Raw genomic sequence first — 19,223 nt, forward strand, 5'->3', positions numbered from 1 at the left:
TGACGGAAAGTGACTCTAAACCTTCCGAATGGGTTCTAAAGGACACCATACCAAAAAATCAGCTCTTTATTTTCCCTTTGTACAGGTTCCCCCGTTTCTTTCATTGTGTAGTGTTAATGGGTTTAGTTGAGAATAAATACATTGGAGAAAAGCGTTTTGTGTTTGCTGCGTGTTCAGTTCTTCACAAAAAAGTGAATCTTAGCGTTGGCGTTGTGTGACATAACGTCGCAAAGTTATGTATATACCGTAAAACTTCCAATATTAGCTTCCAATAGCTTATTTGCTTTAATTACTTAAACGCAGGTCTAAACGCCGGTAATTTCACCTAAAGCCCCCAGGCTTCTGCAGGTTATTAATAGCTGACCAGGAAAATGTTTTTTTCCCCCAAGTAGCCTAGTTAACAAACATTATACAGCGCTCTTTGGTAGCAACTCAAACAGGAATCACTAATAAAGTAAGTTAAACATTGGCATTGCATGATGATGGGAGAGCACAGTCTGTAAGAATAGCAGTATCACTGTGAATGTAGGCTACCAAGATCCGAAAGACAGCTTGTTTTGTTCGTTTATGTTTAATCTACTTTGTGAACAGATGAACACACATAAGGCGAATTGAATTCACTAAAACAACCTCATTTAGCCTAATGTAATTTTTTTGTGTTATTTCGTTTTTTAGCCACAAAAAATAGGACTACTGTAAGCAAAACCCACTGCTCTTTCGTTTTATAGTCACGGAAAATAAATACAGCCCAATTTTCCCCGGCGTATATTTGAGGCAGGCGTTTATTTCACTGAAAGGGTCGCGCATACCGGCGATTATAAGAGACCTGCGTTTATTGGAGACTCGGCTATTATTGGAAGTTGCACGGTATGCTGCTCTCTGGTGGTAAGAGTCATGACTACCGCGCTTTGCGGTAGCATCATCCAATTCGGCATCACTTCGCAAGCCTAAACGGCCGTTCCTACAGTATGAAAAGCCTGAGCTGGTACAGGATCAGCGTCGGGGCCAAATGCCGCTTGCAGTAACCAGCTTCCTTCCCTTTCCCGCTGGGAAGGCGCACAAATTTGTTGAAGGGAAAGCGGCCCGATTTGGACTTTATGCTCCGTCGATATCTTGACAAGTAGTCGTGGGTAGTGTCTTAACCCTTGGTAACCGGATCTGCTTATACAGCTCATATACGATGCTGCGATAAGAATCTAGTTTCAGCTGCCCGCAGACTCGTATAGCCACGCCTTTGTCAGGTAAAGGCTTCCTGTTCGTGACGTCACGGAGCCCAGGTGTGCCTGCGAGCGGCAGTGTAGGTAAGTGGTAACTTCTAACAACAGCGTTCAACATTTAATTGCATAATTTATTTCTTTGATACAAATATAAAGTCAATCGTCTGCGATACTCACGCACCCATCTGCTCGGCGGTGCATCCGTGTTTGTTTTGGAGCAGGGGTGGGGGCTGGGGACAGGAAAAAACAGGGCGAAGTCTGCAATTACGCGCTAATGTCAGGGATAGACTCGGAGATTGTTTTTCGAAGTAAGGAGTGCCTTTAGAAGGTTATTTGGAATAAAGTCTTTTGAACGGAAACGCGTTTCCGTGTTAATTCCTATGAGTTTTTTTTTTTTCAAAGAGGGAGTTAAGGCGAAGAAAGGAAAATAGAAAAGGAAAACAAGAAAGTTGTCTGTGCGCGCTTCTCATAGTGGAACAGCGTGGAGCAGAAAGCTACATTACCGCCTGTTTTTACACTTTTCCACTAGGGCAAATGCCAGCGCACAGGTATGTGGCAATTTTAATTTTTTCTCCTTAAAAAACTTGTGATATGTGTAAACGCTATCTTTGTATCTTCAACGTTAACTTCGGCTCCGATCAGTTCATGTGGATCTCCTAAATTAGAATGGCCATACCTTTACAGTAATGAACTGCGGTCGACTGTGCGTGGGGGGCTGGAGGCATGGAATTATACACGGTACTTTCCATGTGACATATTTAATCGTAAAAATATTTTAAAACAGCTGTGTTATGTAGCATTTTGCACGCAACAGTTGGAATCGACCAATTCACCCAAAAGTTATAGGCCTACGCAATAAAACAGATTTACATTTTTATTAGATTCATTTTGTATTTTGTACATGCCAGGAATCATCGGAGCGTAATTTCCGATGTGCAGATCCTCCACCCAAAGGTTCAGTGTTTACAGTGTGTCAGGAAGAGTGATAAACGAGCTTTTTCAGAGAAAATTGGACACAAAGGCGACATGTCCCCTTTTTGGGACGCATTTTTTACGTCCCAAAAAGAGGACGTGTGGTTACCCTACCTAATACATCCTCAGCCGTATTAGGATTTTAAATATCACAGTGAGTGAAGATCTTTGTTTAACCGGAATTTCTCTTCTAACCAGCCTTTACCGGAGTTTCATGACTGCAAGCAACGCCTTTAAGTTTTTAGTTCCATTTTATGGTTGTCGCAATATTTGCGAGATGCAGTTAGGAGGCAGAATGATCCGAACTCCTTTTCGTGTTGCGTTCATACGGTTACGGTTGCAGAAGCAGAGTCGACCCGAAGTCGGCACCCGAGTGCGCACCTTTCTGTACACACCTGAACCTTCCGTCTGAACTATCGGTTCGATCAGCTGCTTTTACCGTTCGGAAGGCGCACCATCCATCTCGCTAAATCATGACGCGTTTTTGCGGTCGGCAGGTGCTGAAGCATGGATACAGTGGATATCGAGGAGGAGGACCCGTTCCCGGTCCAGCGCGACGAGCTGGACGCGGAGACGGGCGGGGAGGAGCGCGGCAGGGACCGCGGTAACTGCTGCGACCGGTTCCAGCACACCATCTCCCGGTGGATGCTCCCGGAGCACAACAGAGACCGCTACCTGGAGCGGGCCAACTGCTGCCCCCCTCCCATCTTCATCATCCTCATCAGCCTTGGGGAGGTGAGGTTTGCGTTTAGCTGAAAAACTTATTTTAAACCCTAACGCTACTGATGATGTTGCCTTGGACTACCATACAGGCTCTGTGGCAGGGCGTATTTAAAGGACAGGTAAACAGGGTGGTTAGCACGCCCACAGCGTGTGCAGCTCTGGTGTAGTTCAGCAGTAACTCCCCAAATGTTTGAGTTAGGGCTGATTCATACACTGGTGTGTGGTGTTTGTTGTGCATAAGCCTCAGTAATGACGGGGCTGTGTGTGATTACTGGGTGGCTCAGGGTTTGGGTGCCTCTGATGTCAGCGCTGAGCGCGTCCTCGCCCCCGTGTCCCCGTCTGCCCCTGCTGCGTTTCAGGGCAGCGGTTTAGTTTAGGGGGGTGCGCTCGTTCCACGTGACGCACTGTTTACACACACAGAGCGCAGACGCCAGGGCTCCTGGGATAGCTGGAGCGCGGTCTGAATGTGTGCTTTTACTCTGGGTGAGGAGCAGAGGTGGCACAGTGGACACGCCGGCTGGTCTCCAGTGCGATTTCTTCAGAACATCCAGCCCCGCCATGAGGACGCGCCAGTCTGCGGCCTGCTGCTCACTCTCTGCCTTTGGCTTGTATACAGCTGTTAATGATTCTCATGGTTTCCTCCAGCAGCCCTCTCTGAAGTTAAAAAAGAATTGTGGTTCAGGGTTAACCCGCTTTAGCAGAGACCAGAACTCTTGTTTTAGGGTAATGGTGTGCTGTCTTGATGTGCCAAATGAATAAGGCAAAAATGACCAATTCTCTGATACTTCAGGTCTTCATCATGCTGTTGTCCCATGTTTTCCTGTCCCAGTGTCATGCTGTATAGCAGTGCGCAGGACTGTAGGGTGTAATTTTAACGCAGTGCTGATGTGCTATACACAGCTGGCAGTGTTCATCTACTACGCGGTGTGGAAGCCGCAGAAGCAGTGGGTGACCCTGGGGGAGGGCATCTGGAATAGTCCCCTCTCCTACAAACCAGACAAGCGGGAGGAGGCCTGGCGCTTCCTCTCCTACATGTTCGTACACGCTGGGTAAGAGCACCACCCCCCACTCTCGCTGCACCCCCCCTCCCCCCACTCACGCTACACTCCCCAGCCTTACTGAGAGTCTGGGCTTCATTTCCCTGCAGGAATCCTTGAACAAACTGTTCAAAGCTGAACTCTGTTAAGCCCCGGTTGAGCTGTTTACAAAATGAGAGTATAGTGTGATATGTATCTGAAACTGTAGTGTAGCTTGTGGCTGGTGTGTAATGGTGGTCAGGGCCGTTTTGTGTTCAGATCCCCTGTCTCTTGTCCCCCCCCTCCACCCAGGGTGCAGCACATTTTGGGAAACCTGGTGATGCAGCTGGTGCTGGGCATTCCTCTGGAGCTGGTGCACAAGGGCTTTGAAGTGGGCATGGTCTACCTGTCAGGGGTCTTAGCAGGTAGGCACCTGTTTGTTAGTCACTGCCACACAGCCAATGAGCCACCTCTGAGGTTGCGTTTCCATGGCGCCTGGAAGCAGGGGTGTGCAGTAGGCAGAACGCACCCCAGACCTCCCAGCTTCCTCCAGCTGCACAACACCTGCCGTCCCAGCAGCTGCTCACGGTTGAGTTTGCTCAGCAAGCGTAGTGATCTGATGCCCCAGGACTCCGGCCTCTACCAACAAGAGTGGGGTCTTCTGTTCTAGACAGTGCTGGGGCAGTTTCTGTCTTCTTTACCCTTCCAGAGAGAGTCACTGAAAACGCTGGCTCTGCCTGTCCTCTCTGCAGGCTCCTTGGCCAGCTCCATCTTTGACCCGATGAACGCCCTGGTTGGGGCCTCTGGGGGCGTGTACGCCCTGATGGGGGGGTACTTCATGAACGCCATCGTGGTGAGTGGGCCCCCTCTCTCTGTCGGTCAGCGCAGGGTTCATCTTCCTCCTCCTCCTCCTCCTCCTCCTCCTCCTCCTCCTCCCCCTGACTCCCCTCCTCTCTCTCTCCCACAGAACTTCCGTGAGATGATTCCTCTGCTCGGAGTCTTCCGGATCCTGCTGATCGTGGCCATCGGTAGGTCGCTGAACCCGCCACGGTTCAGCCTTCCTCCGTCACTTCGGCTGTGATGGGTTATTTTCCAGCGTGGTCGCTTCTGACGTCCCTGTGGCTGCTGTTTTATTTCTGTGAGGGAAGTGAGGGCCTACGCCAGGCTTGTGCCAAGCCCCGGTCTGCAGAGCTCTGTTATATGTCTGCTGTGTCTGTGTACTGATGTTTAACACTCTGTCTCCTGCCAGTCGGAGTGGATATGGGCTTTGCCCTCTACAGAAGATTTCTCACTCAAGAAGCTGGGTTAAAGGTAAGGGTGTGTGTGTGTTAGGCATATGCTGTCCTTCTGCTTAAAGGATGTATTCACATTAGATGTAAAACCAGCTTGAGAGGTTTAGCATTGTTCTCCTGTTGAAACCTGTTGCTGTTAAAACCATCAACATGCTTTCAGGATTGGGTAGGTTGATGCTCCCATTGTAAATGATGCAAATAAAGTAATTTCATGCAGGGTAGTGACCGAATACCTACTTTTAACTTACGCAGTATCTGCTAATGAAATTCAGCAGCTGATAGGAAAATATCCAAGCCCAGCTAGCAGGAGTTGTAATGAGGGATGGCAGCTATCAAACAGTGGAACAGGACTGCCAGGTTTCAGATCTGGTTCCTCTGATGTGCTGGTCTGTCTTTAATCAGCAACACTCACAGGTAGGAGCAGAATTTGACTAGCTTCAGGGAAGAAGGCGGGATGTAGGCGGCAGTGTAGCATAGTGGTTAAGGAGCAGGACTCGTAACCCAAAGGTTGCCGGTTCGATCCCCGCTGGGACACTGCTGCTGTACCCTTGGGCAAGGTACTTAACCCACAGTTGCCTCAGTAAATATCCAGCTGTATAAATGGATAACATTGTAAAGAACTGTAACCTATGTAAGTCGCTTTGGATAAAAGCGTCTGCCAAATGAATAAATGTAAATGTAATGTAAATGTAAGGTTGAGTGGGGTTGTTTAAATGTCATGTGACAAAGCTCCGCCTCCTGCAGTGTGGTCAGCCTCTGGTGCCATGTCAGTGGACAGCCCCCACGTGAGTAGGAGTGGTATCCCATGAGCCCCTGCTTCCCCTGCACAGCCACAGAGCGTGCTCAGTCCGCCCCTGCGTTATACTCTCCCGGGGAATTCATCTGATGTGATTCTGCTCTAAAAGGGTCGCGGCCTCAGCTAATGGCCCACATGGCGACCGTGACGCTCAGAGTCCCTGAGGCGGGGACGGTGGCAGAGTCCTGCTCCTGGCCCAGGACTGGGGCCTCTCAGGGACCTCTGACCCACTCCTGACCCGCGAGAGACGTTCGGTAATGACATGCCAGTGTGCCAGACTCTGCGGTGATTCATGGTGACAGCGGTCACTGGTCTTTGTAGACACTTCGGGACTTGACTGTATCTCAGTGCAGCTGGTCTATAGGCTGAGCTCTGACCCCACTATACAGTATCGTGTGTGGCTGTTCCAGGGCAGTGTTTAAGGTCCTTTATGTGCTGAAGCCAACTACTGGGTGTAACCAGTCCTGTGGGCTTGTGTTTGGCTACTTGCCACTTCCTGTATCTAAGGTCATCTGAACCATGTGTTTAAAAGAGCTATTGTTAGTTAGCTTCTATGCCCAGAGATAATCTAGTAGTGTTTCCTGGATTCCTGGCGTCCTGTTCGTGGGGGAGGAAGCCAGGGGCGAGCTTGACGGAGGGTTTCTGAGTGTGAGAGGGCTGTGTCCAGCCTCAGGCCGGCAGACCACACCATGAGCACTTCTCAGTACTGCTCGGCTTCCTGCTTGTCCTCTCGGGCTCTGCAATGTCCCTCGGTGTTACATCACCCCCCCCTTTGGCTTCTGTTTTATCCGCCATCCCCCCCCCCGACCACTCTCAAACAGGTTCTCCTGGTTTTACCCACAGTGTCATGCTCTGACCTTTGAGGAGTGATTGCGGTGCAGTTAGCCAATTGGTTTTGTCCCTCTGAGATTAAAGCATAAGAAATAAGGGTTGTGTTGAGGTGTTTTGTATTACATTACATTACTGGCATTTACCAGATGCTCTTATGGTTACAATTTTTTACATGTTACCCATTTATACATCTGGCTATTTACTGAGGTAATTCTGGGTTAAGAACCTTGTCCAAGGGTCCAACAGCAGTGCCCCAGTGGGGAATCGAACCGGCAGCCTTTTGGTTACAAGTCTTCCTCCTTACCGCTATGCTACACCGCCACCGTAATGTGTTGTGAATAGTATTTTTTGTCATCTTTCTGTCTGTTCTCTCAAGCCTGACAGGAAGCAAATGACGACAGGCACATCCTCCCATGTGTAATATTATATCTCAGAGAGGAGATGGGAATCTGTTTGAACATTGTACCCATTGCGGTTTAGGGCACTGTTACATGCTAGCCTGAAAGATCCAGTCCAAGTCCCTGTCTGCACAGACATTCCAAGAAGCATCACCTCGTACATGTGCTCACCTCCCACTTCACATCTCCAGCCAAAGGAGGCAGAGCCAGAGGCATCAACAACAGAGGGACTTGCATTGCAGTTTTATCTGTTCATACAGCTGGATATATGCTTAGGCAATTTTGGGGTAACTACCCCGCCCAAGAGTACAGCAGCCCTGCTCCTTACCACCCGCAGAGAGCTCCTCCCATTCCTGTTTCTCCAATCGAGAGCTGACCCCCCTCCCTGTTTCTGAAACCTGACCCCGCCCTGTTTCTGAGGCCTGATCCCGCCCCTCTCTGTCTGCAGGTGTCCTTCGTGGCCCACATCGGGGGAATCATGGCAGGGATGACCGTTGGCTACGTCTTTTTCAGCAACTACAACCAAAAGCTCCTGAAGGATCCCCGCTTCTGGATGTGCATCGTTGGCTACATCATCTTCGTCATTTTCGCTGTCTTCTTCAACATCTTTCTGTCCCCAGCGCCATGACAGTGTGGGCTCAAAGCCTTTTAGTTGTCTTTAATTGTGAACTGTTAGGACTACACTGACACACACAACACTGAATAAGAATTGGTAAGCGTTTATAGTGCCATCATGAGAGGTGGTACATCAGAATGCTTCCAGAACGCTCTCAAGAACCCTAAGACCATTCTCAGCATGGCCACAGATGGCTGAGTTCCCTAGAAAGACAGTTAGCCTTGTGAAGCCTCATGAATCTCGTGGAAAGCAGTCTTTCAGAGTTAATACGCACAACACAGACTTAGCTTTAACATAGCAGTGTGTGTTGAGGCTGTTTTTATTGGTAAATTTATTTTTTAAAATGGAATAATACTTCTTATATTTCTTTCTATTGAAATGTTAACTTACCTCACCATTTATTTGGTGCTACGGGTAAAGGCCAAATGTTTACAGGCATGTGTTATTGTACTGTTGAACAGAGCGGTGAGCCGTCCGCTCACATTGTCGGCAGCAATCCTGGTCATAATGTGTAGAGATGGGAGACAAAGTCTTCAGGAACTCCTTTATGGGCGGAGCCAACTTGTGCCGTCAGTAACTCACTGATCTTGTGGAGAACAATGTCCTCTGATTGGTTCATATAAGTGATTGACAAATGGTGGCCCCACCCATTTCGGGCTTCATGAAGCCTCACTCTCCCATCTTCTATTTGTCCATCCTTTTCAGTGGTCTGCTGGACACAGCAACATTAAAGTCTTTATGTGTCTGAAAACATGTCCTTAGTCAAATGTAGCTCTGTAGAAGGTGAGGCATCTACGTGTGTGTCTGCTTCATTGTTCTGTGTCCAGGAGTATGTATGTGTATATATATGTGTCTGTATGGTCCTCTGTGTGTGTGTGTGTGTGTGTGTGTGTGTGTGTGTGTGTGTGTGTGTCTGTTGCTCTGCAGGGATGGCTGCTCGCCCACTCTTGGGAGTGCTTTTGGGAAGACAGAAGTTTCCTCTCTGACAGGAAAAGGCTCTGTTGATAATCAAGCCAAGGCGCTGTGCCCTTACTGTGACTCACTCCTGATAGGCTGAGCCTCTTTCTGTCTCAGCCACAGATCTATGCACAGTTCTGCCTGTGAGCCCAGGCCTGTTTCAGCAGTGACTGCCACCCTGCCAGTGAGCCAGGCGCTACCGCAGGGCCGGGGCCTTCCGCAGGGCCGGGTCCTTCCGCAGGGCCGGGTCCTTCCGCAGGGCCGGGTCCTCCCGCAGAGCCGGGCGCTCCCGCAGAGCCGGGTCCTCCCGCAGAGCCGGGTCCTCCCGCAGAGCCAGGCGCTCCCGCAGAGCCGGGTCCTCCCGCGGAGCGGGGTCCTCCCGCAGAGCCAGGTCCTCCTGCAGAGCCTCCCGCAGAGCCCGGGCGCTCCCACAGAGCTGGGCGCTCCCGCAGAGCCTCCCGCAGAGCCGGGTCCTGGGGCTATGTTTAGCACATCACACATGTGCTCTGTAATCCGGGCAGCTGCTCATGTGCAGAATGTGTTTATTTTTCACATTTATGTTCAGAGGCGTGCTGCCTGAAAAGGCTTTATTTCACCTTTTGGCATTTTGTGGGTGTATGCAGCTATGCTCTTGTATGACAGTAGAGGGCAGCACATCCAGCCGTAATGCATATCATAACATTATACTGATTATTACAACTCCCAGGAATCACCGGAACTGAAAATTCCGTCATAAATCATTTTAAGAGCTGGGTTTCTTTTTATGGAGGCATTTTAAAACAAGCGTTTGACAAACGTGAAAAGGTTTGTCTTGTTGTCCCCGTCAGACATTGTCTGTTTCTGTCCAGAGTATTACCTGTCATACTAAGTTTCCGTTCTTTTATATGTTTGTTCCATTTTCTGTCATTTTTGCAATTAGTGCAATAAATCATTTTGAAAAAAAAATCAATGCAAAAAGGGTCTTCTAACCTTTCATCATCTATACTGGCATATCTGAGCCACTACCAGCCCCGCTTAGATGTTCCCTGCATTTATAACTTTCTCCCTGAAAAAATTCTTCCTAGAGTCAATGTGAATTTGACTTCATTTTCACCATTTTCACTCTTGTTTTGCTGTAGAGACATATGTTGAGATGGCGTCTGTAATCATCTTTATTAGTCAGTTTTAAAAATATGAAAAAAAAATCAAATTTTCAATTTGTTAACACAAAGAGATTAAAGTGTGTTTTGAGTCTTCATCATTTTATAATGACAAAAAAATTACAATATGGCAATAATGGCAATAATATCAAATCACAGAGTGCAGTCATGTAAGGAATCATATATTTATACTGATTAATTAAAGGATGCTGTACCTGAATTAAAACCAAGGAGGTTGTAAACATTGAGGAAACAGAAAATGACTTTTTCTTTCTTTACATTGATACTGAAACGTTATGGGGATGTTGTGTTTTGGATGGGTGTGTTTGGAAGGAGGGGCTTGGCTCCCTGTGACCTGGTGCTGTGACCCGGGCTGACATTGTGGCAGTCCCAGCATGCACTGCTCTCCTGCTGTAATTAGCTGATGGCAGATTTTAAAAAAAGAACATCGACCCAACTGTGGTGACAGGCACCGCTCTGATAATTTTTGTGGAACATTTCATTGTTTCCAGAACCGGCTCATCGATTCAGACAGGCTGGTGGCTTCATGCCTTTGTGTCTTTTTTTTTTTTTTTAATTTTCTTCATATTTTAATTTCAGTTGAAAATTGATTTTCATTGATAGTGCAGGTGATATGGACGTTTTGCACCTTTTGAGTGTTTTGGTCCCCTTGTACGCAAAAGTTGTAGGTACATTTGAAACATCCCAGACAGTCTGAATGTATCTAAAAATGTATCTTAAAAATCCAGTCATCCAGCCATACTTAGTGTCGTTTCTGAGATTCATCTGTCAGTATGAAGTGGTGAAGTGAACTGGTAAGATATATGAAATAGAACGTATGAATTGGAATGATAAATGTTGAAGCAGGGAGTATAAAAATAAAGGTTATATGTAGATTCAGGTTATATGTAACTAGGTCCCTTCAATTATCTTTTCATGGTGATGATTTTTTTTTGTAATGTTGCTTGAGGGCCAAACATTTCCTACTTACTATTAATAAATCAATCTGCAGGCGGTATACAAAATAATGGAATTTGATCCACCTGTTGGTAAATGATCATTTCAGAACAGGTAAGTTGTTGTAAGTCCTTCTCAGGCCACATTTGACCTCTGGCTGTCTGGCTGAAGAGCCTTGACCAAAACGGACCCTTGAGGTTGTGCTGTGTTGGATGTGTGAGAACAGCAATGGGGTAGACTGACCGAATGAGGGACCAACTCGTCCCCCACCTCCCGCCAGTTTGAATGGAGGCCTTTACTGAGGAGTCTGGCCTCCTTTAATGCTCACCGAGCGTCACCACCGTGTCCTAAAGAGACCGCTGGGGGAGAGGGGTGATGAGCTGGGGGCAGAGGGGGTGACACAGTCTGGTCTCGCCCAGAACGTCCCACATACCACTAGTGCCTGTAGGTTTCCATCCGCATCCATCGTGTCCTGTTTTCATTGGAACAGGTCTGCCATCACAGCAGCCAGAGAAGCGCAGCTCGGAGCACTCTTCAGGATGTGTGGTTTACAGGCAGTCAATGACAGCTGAGGGTCACCCTGAAGGAAATCATCCACACTTTACTAATTTAACACATGTATCCTTTTGGAAGTTAATTTAGGTTTTTCTGAGTGCATTTGTAAAATGAGACCCAGGGAAAGTGTTTGGCTGGGGTCACCATAGGTGCTTCCCCTGGAAATGCCCCTGGTGCTCTGAGAGACAACCTATTGCATCTATCACCAGAAATGGAAGCGCTGTGGACAGACATCCGAGGTCCGGTATGCAGGACAGGACTGGTGGCATGATCACTTCCTACTGCATCCCCCAGTCAATCTATCAAAATACCGGGAAAAAGTTTAGTTTGTTCCTCTGATAACGACGTTGCTTTGATATTTACCAGCAAATGAAAAGTACTTGAAATGTTACAATGCTAATAATGCCCCCATCTGTGATTTCTACGCCACGCCTGTTTGCTATAATCATAACTCCCTGACCGAGCAGGTTTGCAGTGTCTCTGTCAGCGGGCATTACCTGGCATTAAATCTGACTAATCACGTTCCCAGCTGTGCTGAGGAGCAGTGCTGAGGCATCAAGGGCTCAGCTGTGTAACTGCAAGGGGGGGGGGGGGGGGGGGGGGGGGGTCACATTATGATGTAACGCTGTGTTCATTAGCGCTGAATTAAAATTAAAACCAGTTTTAATTAATGAAGCACTCCATTTTGCAACCAGGGGCATGAACTGATGTGCCATGACAGTCAAATTCACAAGTACAAACACAGCTTAATTCAAAGTTAATGGCAGATAATTGATTTAAGCATCAAGGTGAGGGAGGGTGTAAATTTGTGATACAGTTAAAGTGAGGGAATGCCATAAACTGAAATGGGGGCAGCCATAGTTGTGTTACGTAAGACAACAGCCAGTGTTCAGCCATTTTGAGCACAAAATGTGCCAGGGGTCCCTTTAATTTAACCCGCATGGTTCATGACTGCAACAAGTCTGCGCCATTGATTTCTTGTAAATGGAATAAAAGATGGCTACAGCTCGCAGGAACAACTTAATTACAGAGGGAACCAACTGAGTATGAAATCGGACATGACCGATTGATCACAGCACAGAGCAAAATGTATTGATTGGTAAGCACTACATGGTGGTGGAAAAACTTGGAACCTATCACAGCCTTATTGTGTGTGTGTGTGTGTGTGTGTGTGTGTTTGTGTGTGTGCAGGGGTGTATGTATATGTGTGTGTGCATGGATGGGGTAAAACAGCATCCAGTAAATAACTCCCTAAGAATAGTAAGTGAGCAGGAGTCAGACCTGTTAGAACACTATAGAATGCTGTTGAAAGGAGTGGCTTGTCTGTACGGCAGGACGGGGCTGAGGCCGTTAACTCTGTTCCTTTCGCGTCTGTGCACATTTCACAGGTGTTTACAGGTGTAGTCCCCACCCTGCTGCTATAAGAGACCCTCGATACACACTGTGGGGAGGCGCGTGGTGTTCCTCATGCACACGGGTCTGTTTCTCTTTTACCGCACTGCTCTGTGCTTGTGAACCCGTGCCTAATGCCGGGACAGTCTGGCGTCCATTAACGCCCACGCCAGGACAACTCAGATCATCATAAGCAGGACAGTAACAGGATCAGAGCTTGGAGATGGGGAAATCTGTTTTTCATTTAATCACACTCAAATGGGAAAGTTAGAATACAGCATGTCAAATCTAAAATAACCGTAATAAAAATAATAATACTTCTTTCGCTCTCGGTAGCAGAATTCCAGAGACTGCTACAGGGTGTGAACTACACTTCACTTTAAAGACAAAGAAATACAAATATTTAAGTTTCACCTGCTGCGGGAAATATCTATGACAAATAATACAAAAATAGTAATAATAATAAAAAGCCTAGTGGATCTGAAGGGAGCAAGATGCATTATGGGATCTGTGGTCCAGTGTGATTACAGTGATGAGAACACTGGGATCTTCCAGGTCTAGAGTGCGATCTCACCAAAAAACATGCTCATGCTTGTGTGAGCCAGCACTGGAAGGAAAAACAGGCCCTTTAATGTCAACGTTTGCTGAATTTGGTGTGCACGGTGCTCATCGCTGCAAGTTTTTCTTTCTTTCTTTTTTTTTAAACAACACTGTTCTTTTATGCCCACCTATCCAGGTATTGGGCCTCCATACCTGTAGATGTCATGCAGATTTTAAAGTAGGCACTGAACTTCTACAGGTGTAACGACATGTCAGCATATTCCCAGTAATCCCACAGATATCCTGACCGAAGCAGAAAAAAATGGATTTTCTATCATCTTGCTCTGCACTCACACGCACTTTATGCGTTCTGCTCTTTGTCTGTTGTAGAACCAGAGACTGTTATATATAACCTTAGTTATAGAGGTTTGGTGACACCATTTAACACTCCCTACAGTGTTATTTGCACCTCGTCGCTGTTTACAAACAAAACTGACACGTATGCAAAGCTTGATCAATTTTGTGTAGGACGCAGCGTAATTCGCCATATAGCGGTTTCCTGTCTATTGACGTCCTCTGGGCTCAATAACCGAGGCAGGGGTTCCAGTGGTCCTTGCGCAGTCCCAAACGCTACCCTGCCGCCATCAGACAGAGAGTGGAGGGTCACACAAGTTCAGGTGATCCACGAACCCATGCGCCGGGACAGATGCAGACAGAGCAGCAACGATTTTGAATATTTTGGCGGCCCAGTTGCGCCTGAATGACCCGCGGGGATTTAAATCACCGGCACTCCATCCACACTGCTGCGAGGTAAAGGCCGATCGCTGCAACATTGATTTGTCCTGCCTGACTATAAGTTGGCGCTGATCGACAGGAACGGGTTTATTTTTTGGTAGAAACAGAACCATAAGTAACATTCAGGTAGATTAAAGTTGTCAGTAGTGACAGAGTGGCGCTTGTACTGTTGAATTTTCTATAGACCTTTGTGGTTCATGGTTTATTGCTAGTGGTTTACTGATGCCAGATACCATGGATTAACTGGCACCATGGCGTGTCCATATTTGCACTGTCTTCATATGTAAATTCTGTTTTCTACACTAAAGGTAAGCTACTTTTCTATATTTAATCTATAACTAAAATAGCTGCAATGTATTGATGATGATAATAATAATAATAATAAGTTAAAATGTGCACGTGTATAGGTAGGGTTATAGTTCTGGAAAGTTTGTCACCATCGCTCAGATTTTTTTTTACAGTAACCTACTTTACTTTTATTTGGGTTGCCTCTTTGTTTTCTCTACAATCGTTAAATCGTTGGCAAAAGAGAAATCATAGTCTTGCCTCCGGTCAAACTCCACCAAGATGCAGTTAGTAGGTATCTTCAGCTAAGGTTGTTACAGTTTGTCACAGAGAGTTTACTAAGTAGGGCTAATTTGAAAAGGTTTTAAATATACACATTTTTTATCAAGTAATATGTATCTTAATGGTAGGGTGACTGCAGTATATTAATGTTATATCATATTAATGCATAGAATTGCAGTGTAGAAAAAGAAAACAAGTACTTCATAACTTATATTTATTGATAAATAGCTTAGAGAACAGTCTATACATCGGTGCAGTCTTAATTAAGATTACATTTGAGTACAGTGAATGTTTACTGTGACGTATTGAGTACTTATGAAACTGAATTTGCATTTCGTGAGCTGACCTCATTTAAAGGGGCCGCTGCAGCAACAGTCATGGTACTGACTGCAGAGAGTTTCCATGGCTCTGATTCCAATCCAGCGAGCGGCGCGGTGTATTTCATACAGCGGTCAGAACATGTAGCCTGCTATGAAAGGGGTTTACTGGATGAGGGGGTAGACTGAGCAGACAAATATTACATTATTGTCATTTAGCAGAGGCTCTTATCCAGAGGAACTTACGTAGGTTAGTTTTTACATGCTATCCATTTATACAACGGGATGTTTACTGAGACAATTATAGGTCAATTACCTTGCCCAAGACACAGCAGCAGTGCCCCAGTGGGGAACTGAACCAGCAATCTTTTGGTTATGAGCACTGCTCCTTACCACTGCGACCCCCAGAATATAAATAGTTGAATGGGTTTTTGAGAGGTTTTATTATGGACCCGTCCCACTCCCTCTCTCCTTCCCCTCTCTGTGCCTCCCCTCACCCCTCCCCTGTCCTGGGACAGGCATAGCACTGCTCGCGTGAAGATGGGGGACTGGAACTTCCTGGGGGGGATCCTGGAGGAGGTACACATCCACTCCACCATGGTAGGGAAGATCTGGCTCACCATCCTCTTCATCTTCCGCATGCTGGTGCTGGGCGTGGCGGCCGAGGACGTGTGGAACGATGAGCAGTCCGACTTCATCTGCAACACGGAGCAGCCCGGATGCCGCAACGTCTGCTACGACCGCGCCTTCCCCATCTCGCTCATCCGCTACTGGGTGCTGCAGGTCATCTTCGTCTCCTCGCCCTCGTTGGTGTACATGGGCCACGCCCTGTACCGGCTGCGGGCCCTGGAGAAGGAGCGGCAGCGGAAGAAGGCGCAGCTGCGGCGGGAGCTGGAGGCGGTGGAGCTGGACCTGGCGGAGGTGCGGCGGAGGCTGGAGCGCGAATTGCGCCAGCTGGACCAAAGCAAGCTGAACAAGGCGCCGCTGCGTGGCTCGCTGCTGCGCACCTACGTGGCCCACATCGTCACACGCTCCGCCGTGGAGGTGGGCTTCATGGCGGGGCAGTACCTGCTCTACGGCCTGCACCTGGACCCGCTCTACAAGTGCGAGCGCGAGCCGTGCCCCAACGTGGTGGACTGCTTCGTCTCGCGGCCCACGGAGAAGAGCGTCTTCATGGTGTTCATGCAGTGCATCGCGGCCGTCTCCCTCTTCCTCAACATCCTGGAGATCCTGCACCTGGGCTACAAGAAGCTGAAGAAGGGCATCCTGGACTACTACCCGCACCTGAAGGACGAGCTGGACGACTTCTACGACAGCAAGAGCAAGAAGAACTCGGTGGTGCCGCAGACGTGCGTGGGCACCTCCACCGGCCGCAAGGCCACCATCCCCACCACCCCCAGCGGCTACACCCTCCTGGAGAAGCAGCCGGACGCGCCCCCCTACCCCCCACTCATCAACCCCTCCTCTGCTTTCACACCCATTCAGGGCAATCTCCCCGGGAAGGGGGGCTCTGACGGCCCCAAGGACGGCAAGGACGCCCCGCCCAGCCCCGCCGAGCAGAACAGCAACTCCAACAACACCAGCAGCGAGACCCGCTCCCCGGCCATCGACTCCTCCACCCCGCCCAAGCAGGAGGAGCTGGAGGAGCACCCCCACCTGCCGGGGCACAGCGAGGAGCTGCAGCCCCGAGGCTCGGGCTTCCCCGCCCTCCCGGGCGACGCCCCGCTGGCATCCTCCTGCCCCACCCTGCTGGTGGGGGCGGGGAGGAAGCCGAGGCGTGTCAGCGCGCCGTGGAACTGCTCCACAGTGGTGGAGGGAAACTCCTCGGACCCAGACGCCTCCAGCGGGGTGCGGACCCGCCTCGGCGCCGGCCGCACCCGGGTCGCCTCTAAGTCGGACCTGAAGCGGCTGGGCCGGCCAGCGACGCCGGACTCGGTGGAGGAGTCGAGCTCGGAGTCCCGGCACAGCCACGCGGCCGACAGCCCCGGGACGCTCTCTCCGTCGCGGCGGATGTCGCTGGCCAGTAATGCCAGCAGCAGGCGAGCCACCACTGACCTGCAGATCTAAGCGTTAGAGTGACACCACATCCGCTCTCAGTGAGCTCTCAGCAGCACAGTAAGCCTGGCCTCCCAGCAAACTTGCCCCGCCACCACTCTGTATGTTTAGAGAGAAGTCTGCTACATGGTCACCTCAAATACATGCAGTCACAATGCTGTTCACATGTCATTCATGTATAGTTCATACCTTGGGTACTCCTCTGCACCCACTAGGGGGCAGCAATGTGGACCCAGTGGAGGAATTGCTCTCTACTTAACTAGCTGGCTAGCTAGCATTCAGAATACTTGACTAGCAAGCTATCTTGCTTTCAAGCAAAAATATATACTCGGCTATGTAGCCCCTCAGCAGGCTAGATAGCTAGCTAGCTGCTTTGCTTCTAAGTGATTTCATGGTAATATGATTTAGCAAAATTCTTGGTTAGCCATCAGCCAGTGTCACAACAAGCTATTGTAATTAGCTTGCTTGTTGTGCAGGGAGTGCAAAGTTTTTGGTTACGGCCATGACAGTGATTGATGGGGTGCAGGGACACACTGGCTAGACTTTGCAGGAGAAACCTCCACAGATTGAGAGCTGTAAAGAGGCACATTTCGAGACATGTGTAGCTCTTGTTGAAAATACAGCTCCCCCTCCTCAGGCAGTGTGTTATAACAGCAGGCAGAGTATTTTTGTAGAGTATTTAGGAGGTTTAAGAGGTAGCATTCGATTTCTAGCCTTATTGGCTTCTGATGTATCACACAGAGTCAAAAGGAGGTGTGAACATTTGAAAGACTGTCCATTTAATGCCGTAGAGATGTGTGATGTAATTTCCAGTTGGGACATGTGGATATGAAAGTACTGTGAACTCTCAGGCCACAGTAGTTCGATCAATTAATTTAGACTGCCAAAAAACCCCGACAGAAAGACTGCAGGCCAAAATCCAACTTGCAACTGCAAGCTCTGTGTCTGGGCCAGTGTAATACTATTAAAGATCCCCCTACAGCTAATTCTAAATGTGGTAAAATTGTCAGGTGTTTGCTACTTGTTTACTGTGTAATTATAAATATCTTTACCTTTAGTTTTAATCTTTGAATAGTATGAGAACTAATCCAACATACCATAAAACTTCCAATAATAGCCGATTCTCCAATAAATGCAGGCCTCTTATAATCGCCGGTATGCGCGACCCTTTCGGTGAAACAAATACGCCTGCCTCAAATAAACGCCAGGGAAAATTATATTTATTTTTCGTGACTATAAAATGAAAGAGCACTGGGTTAAAATGCGACAGTAGACGAAAATACTCCTATGCCTATCGGAGTTTCATCACAGCAGAGAATAAAGTAGGCTAATTTTAACATTACGGCATAGCATTGACAGCTGAAATGTTAAATGGAATTTGGTTTTTGTAAATTAAATCGCTTTGCAAGCATAATTTTAGCTAGTGTGTTTCCTATGTCTTTTGTTGGGATGCTTTAGGCCTATTTATTAATGACTTTGCAGCACAAACAAATAATTTTTACATTAGGCTAAATGAGATTGTTTTAGTGAATTCAATTTGCCTTATGCGTATTCATCTGTTCAGGACTTAAACATAACAAACAAAACAAGCTGTCTTTCGGATCATGGTAGCCTACTTTCACAGTGATACTGCTATTCTTACAGACTGTGCTCTCCCATCATCATGCAATGCCAATGTTTAACTTACTTTATTAGTGATTCCTATTTGAGTTGCTACCAAAGAGCGCTGTATAATGTTTGTTAAGTAGGCTAATGGGGGAAAAAAAACATAGTGAATTTTCCTGGTCAGTTCAGGTAATAACTTGCAAAAGCCTGAGGGTTTTAGGTGAAATAAACGCAGGTCTAAACGCAGGTAAAGTTAAGTAATTAAAGCAAATAAATGCCTCGGCGTTTATTGGAAGTTTTATGGTATGCTATCATAAGTTGTAAGTGCTATCATAAGTTTTCCTTTATTTCTGTTACATAATTTTGTCATTTAACAAGTAGCAGATCAGTATTGTACCAGGGAATGGGATGTGGAGAAAGTGGCACTTCAATGTGTTGCGCATGTCTTCTTTACCCATGGATTTTTTGGAGTTATCAAGTGTC

The 19,223-nt window shown here is 47.6% G+C and overlaps 3 protein-coding genes across 4 annotated transcripts in view; all 3 read left to right on the forward strand.

Annotated features, from left to right (window-relative positions):
* akirin1 (akirin 1) overlaps nt 1-93 on the forward strand; it is a 12,442-nt gene extending 12,349 nt beyond the window's left edge. Inside the window, exon 5 of the mRNA XM_036539253.1 lies at nt 1-93. This exon is cut by the window's left edge and continues 1,600 nt beyond it. The gene's annotated coding sequence lies outside the window, so the exon portion shown is untranslated.
* Nucleotides 94-1,259: 1,166 nt separating this feature from the next.
* rhbdl2 (rhomboid, veinlet-like 2 (Drosophila)) lies at nt 1,260-8,715 on the forward strand. 2 transcript variants are annotated; one of them, XM_036537897.1, is made up of 8 exons: nt 1,260-1,301; nt 2,687-2,924; nt 3,813-3,961; nt 4,241-4,353; nt 4,681-4,781; nt 4,896-4,956; nt 5,178-5,239; nt 7,694-8,715. In XM_036537897.1, exons 2-8 carry the CDS (start codon nt 2,697-2,699, stop codon nt 7,871-7,873), a joined length of 894 nt encoding a protein of 297 aa, XP_036393790.1. In that variant the 5' UTR covers nt 1,260-1,301; nt 2,687-2,696; the 3' UTR covers nt 7,874-8,715. The 2 variants fall into 2 exon arrangements, with proteins under 2 accessions (XP_036393790.1, XP_036393791.1); XM_036537898.1 differs by lacking the exon at nt 1,260-1,301 and adding an exon at nt 1,314-1,765.
* A 6,905-nt stretch (nt 8,716-15,620) lies between these two features.
* Nucleotides 15,621-17,147, forward strand: gja9a (gap junction protein alpha 9a). The gene has a single exon (XM_036538557.1). It carries the CDS (start codon nt 15,621-15,623, stop codon nt 17,145-17,147), a length of 1,527 nt encoding a protein of 508 aa, XP_036394450.1.
* Nucleotides 17,148-19,223: the final 2,076 nt, after the last annotated feature.

Source organism: Megalops cyprinoides, chromosome 10 (assembly GCF_013368585.1).
Source record: "Megalops cyprinoides isolate fMegCyp1 chromosome 10, fMegCyp1.pri, whole genome shotgun sequence".
In the NCBI taxonomy this organism is placed as follows: Eukaryota; Metazoa; Chordata; class Actinopteri; order Elopiformes; family Megalopidae; genus Megalops; species Megalops cyprinoides.

Excerpts from the sequence above, each read along its gene's own strand:
- rhbdl2 (XM_036537897.1), top strand. The coding sequence starts at position 2,697 with ATGGATACAGTGGATATCGAGGAGGAGGACCCGTTCCCGGTCCAGCGC. Across the intron at positions 2,925-3,812 it reads TCCTCATCAGCCTTGGGGAG|CTGGCAGTGTTCATCTACTA; the intron begins GTGAGGTTTGCG and ends TGCTATACACAG. Across the intron at positions 4,782-4,895 it reads ACTTCATGAACGCCATCGTG|AACTTCCGTGAGATGATTCC; the intron begins GTGAGTGGGCCC and ends TCTCTCCCACAG.
- gja9a (XM_036538557.1), top strand. The coding sequence starts at position 15,621 with ATGGGGGACTGGAACTTCCTGGGGGGGATCCTGGAGGAGGTACACATC.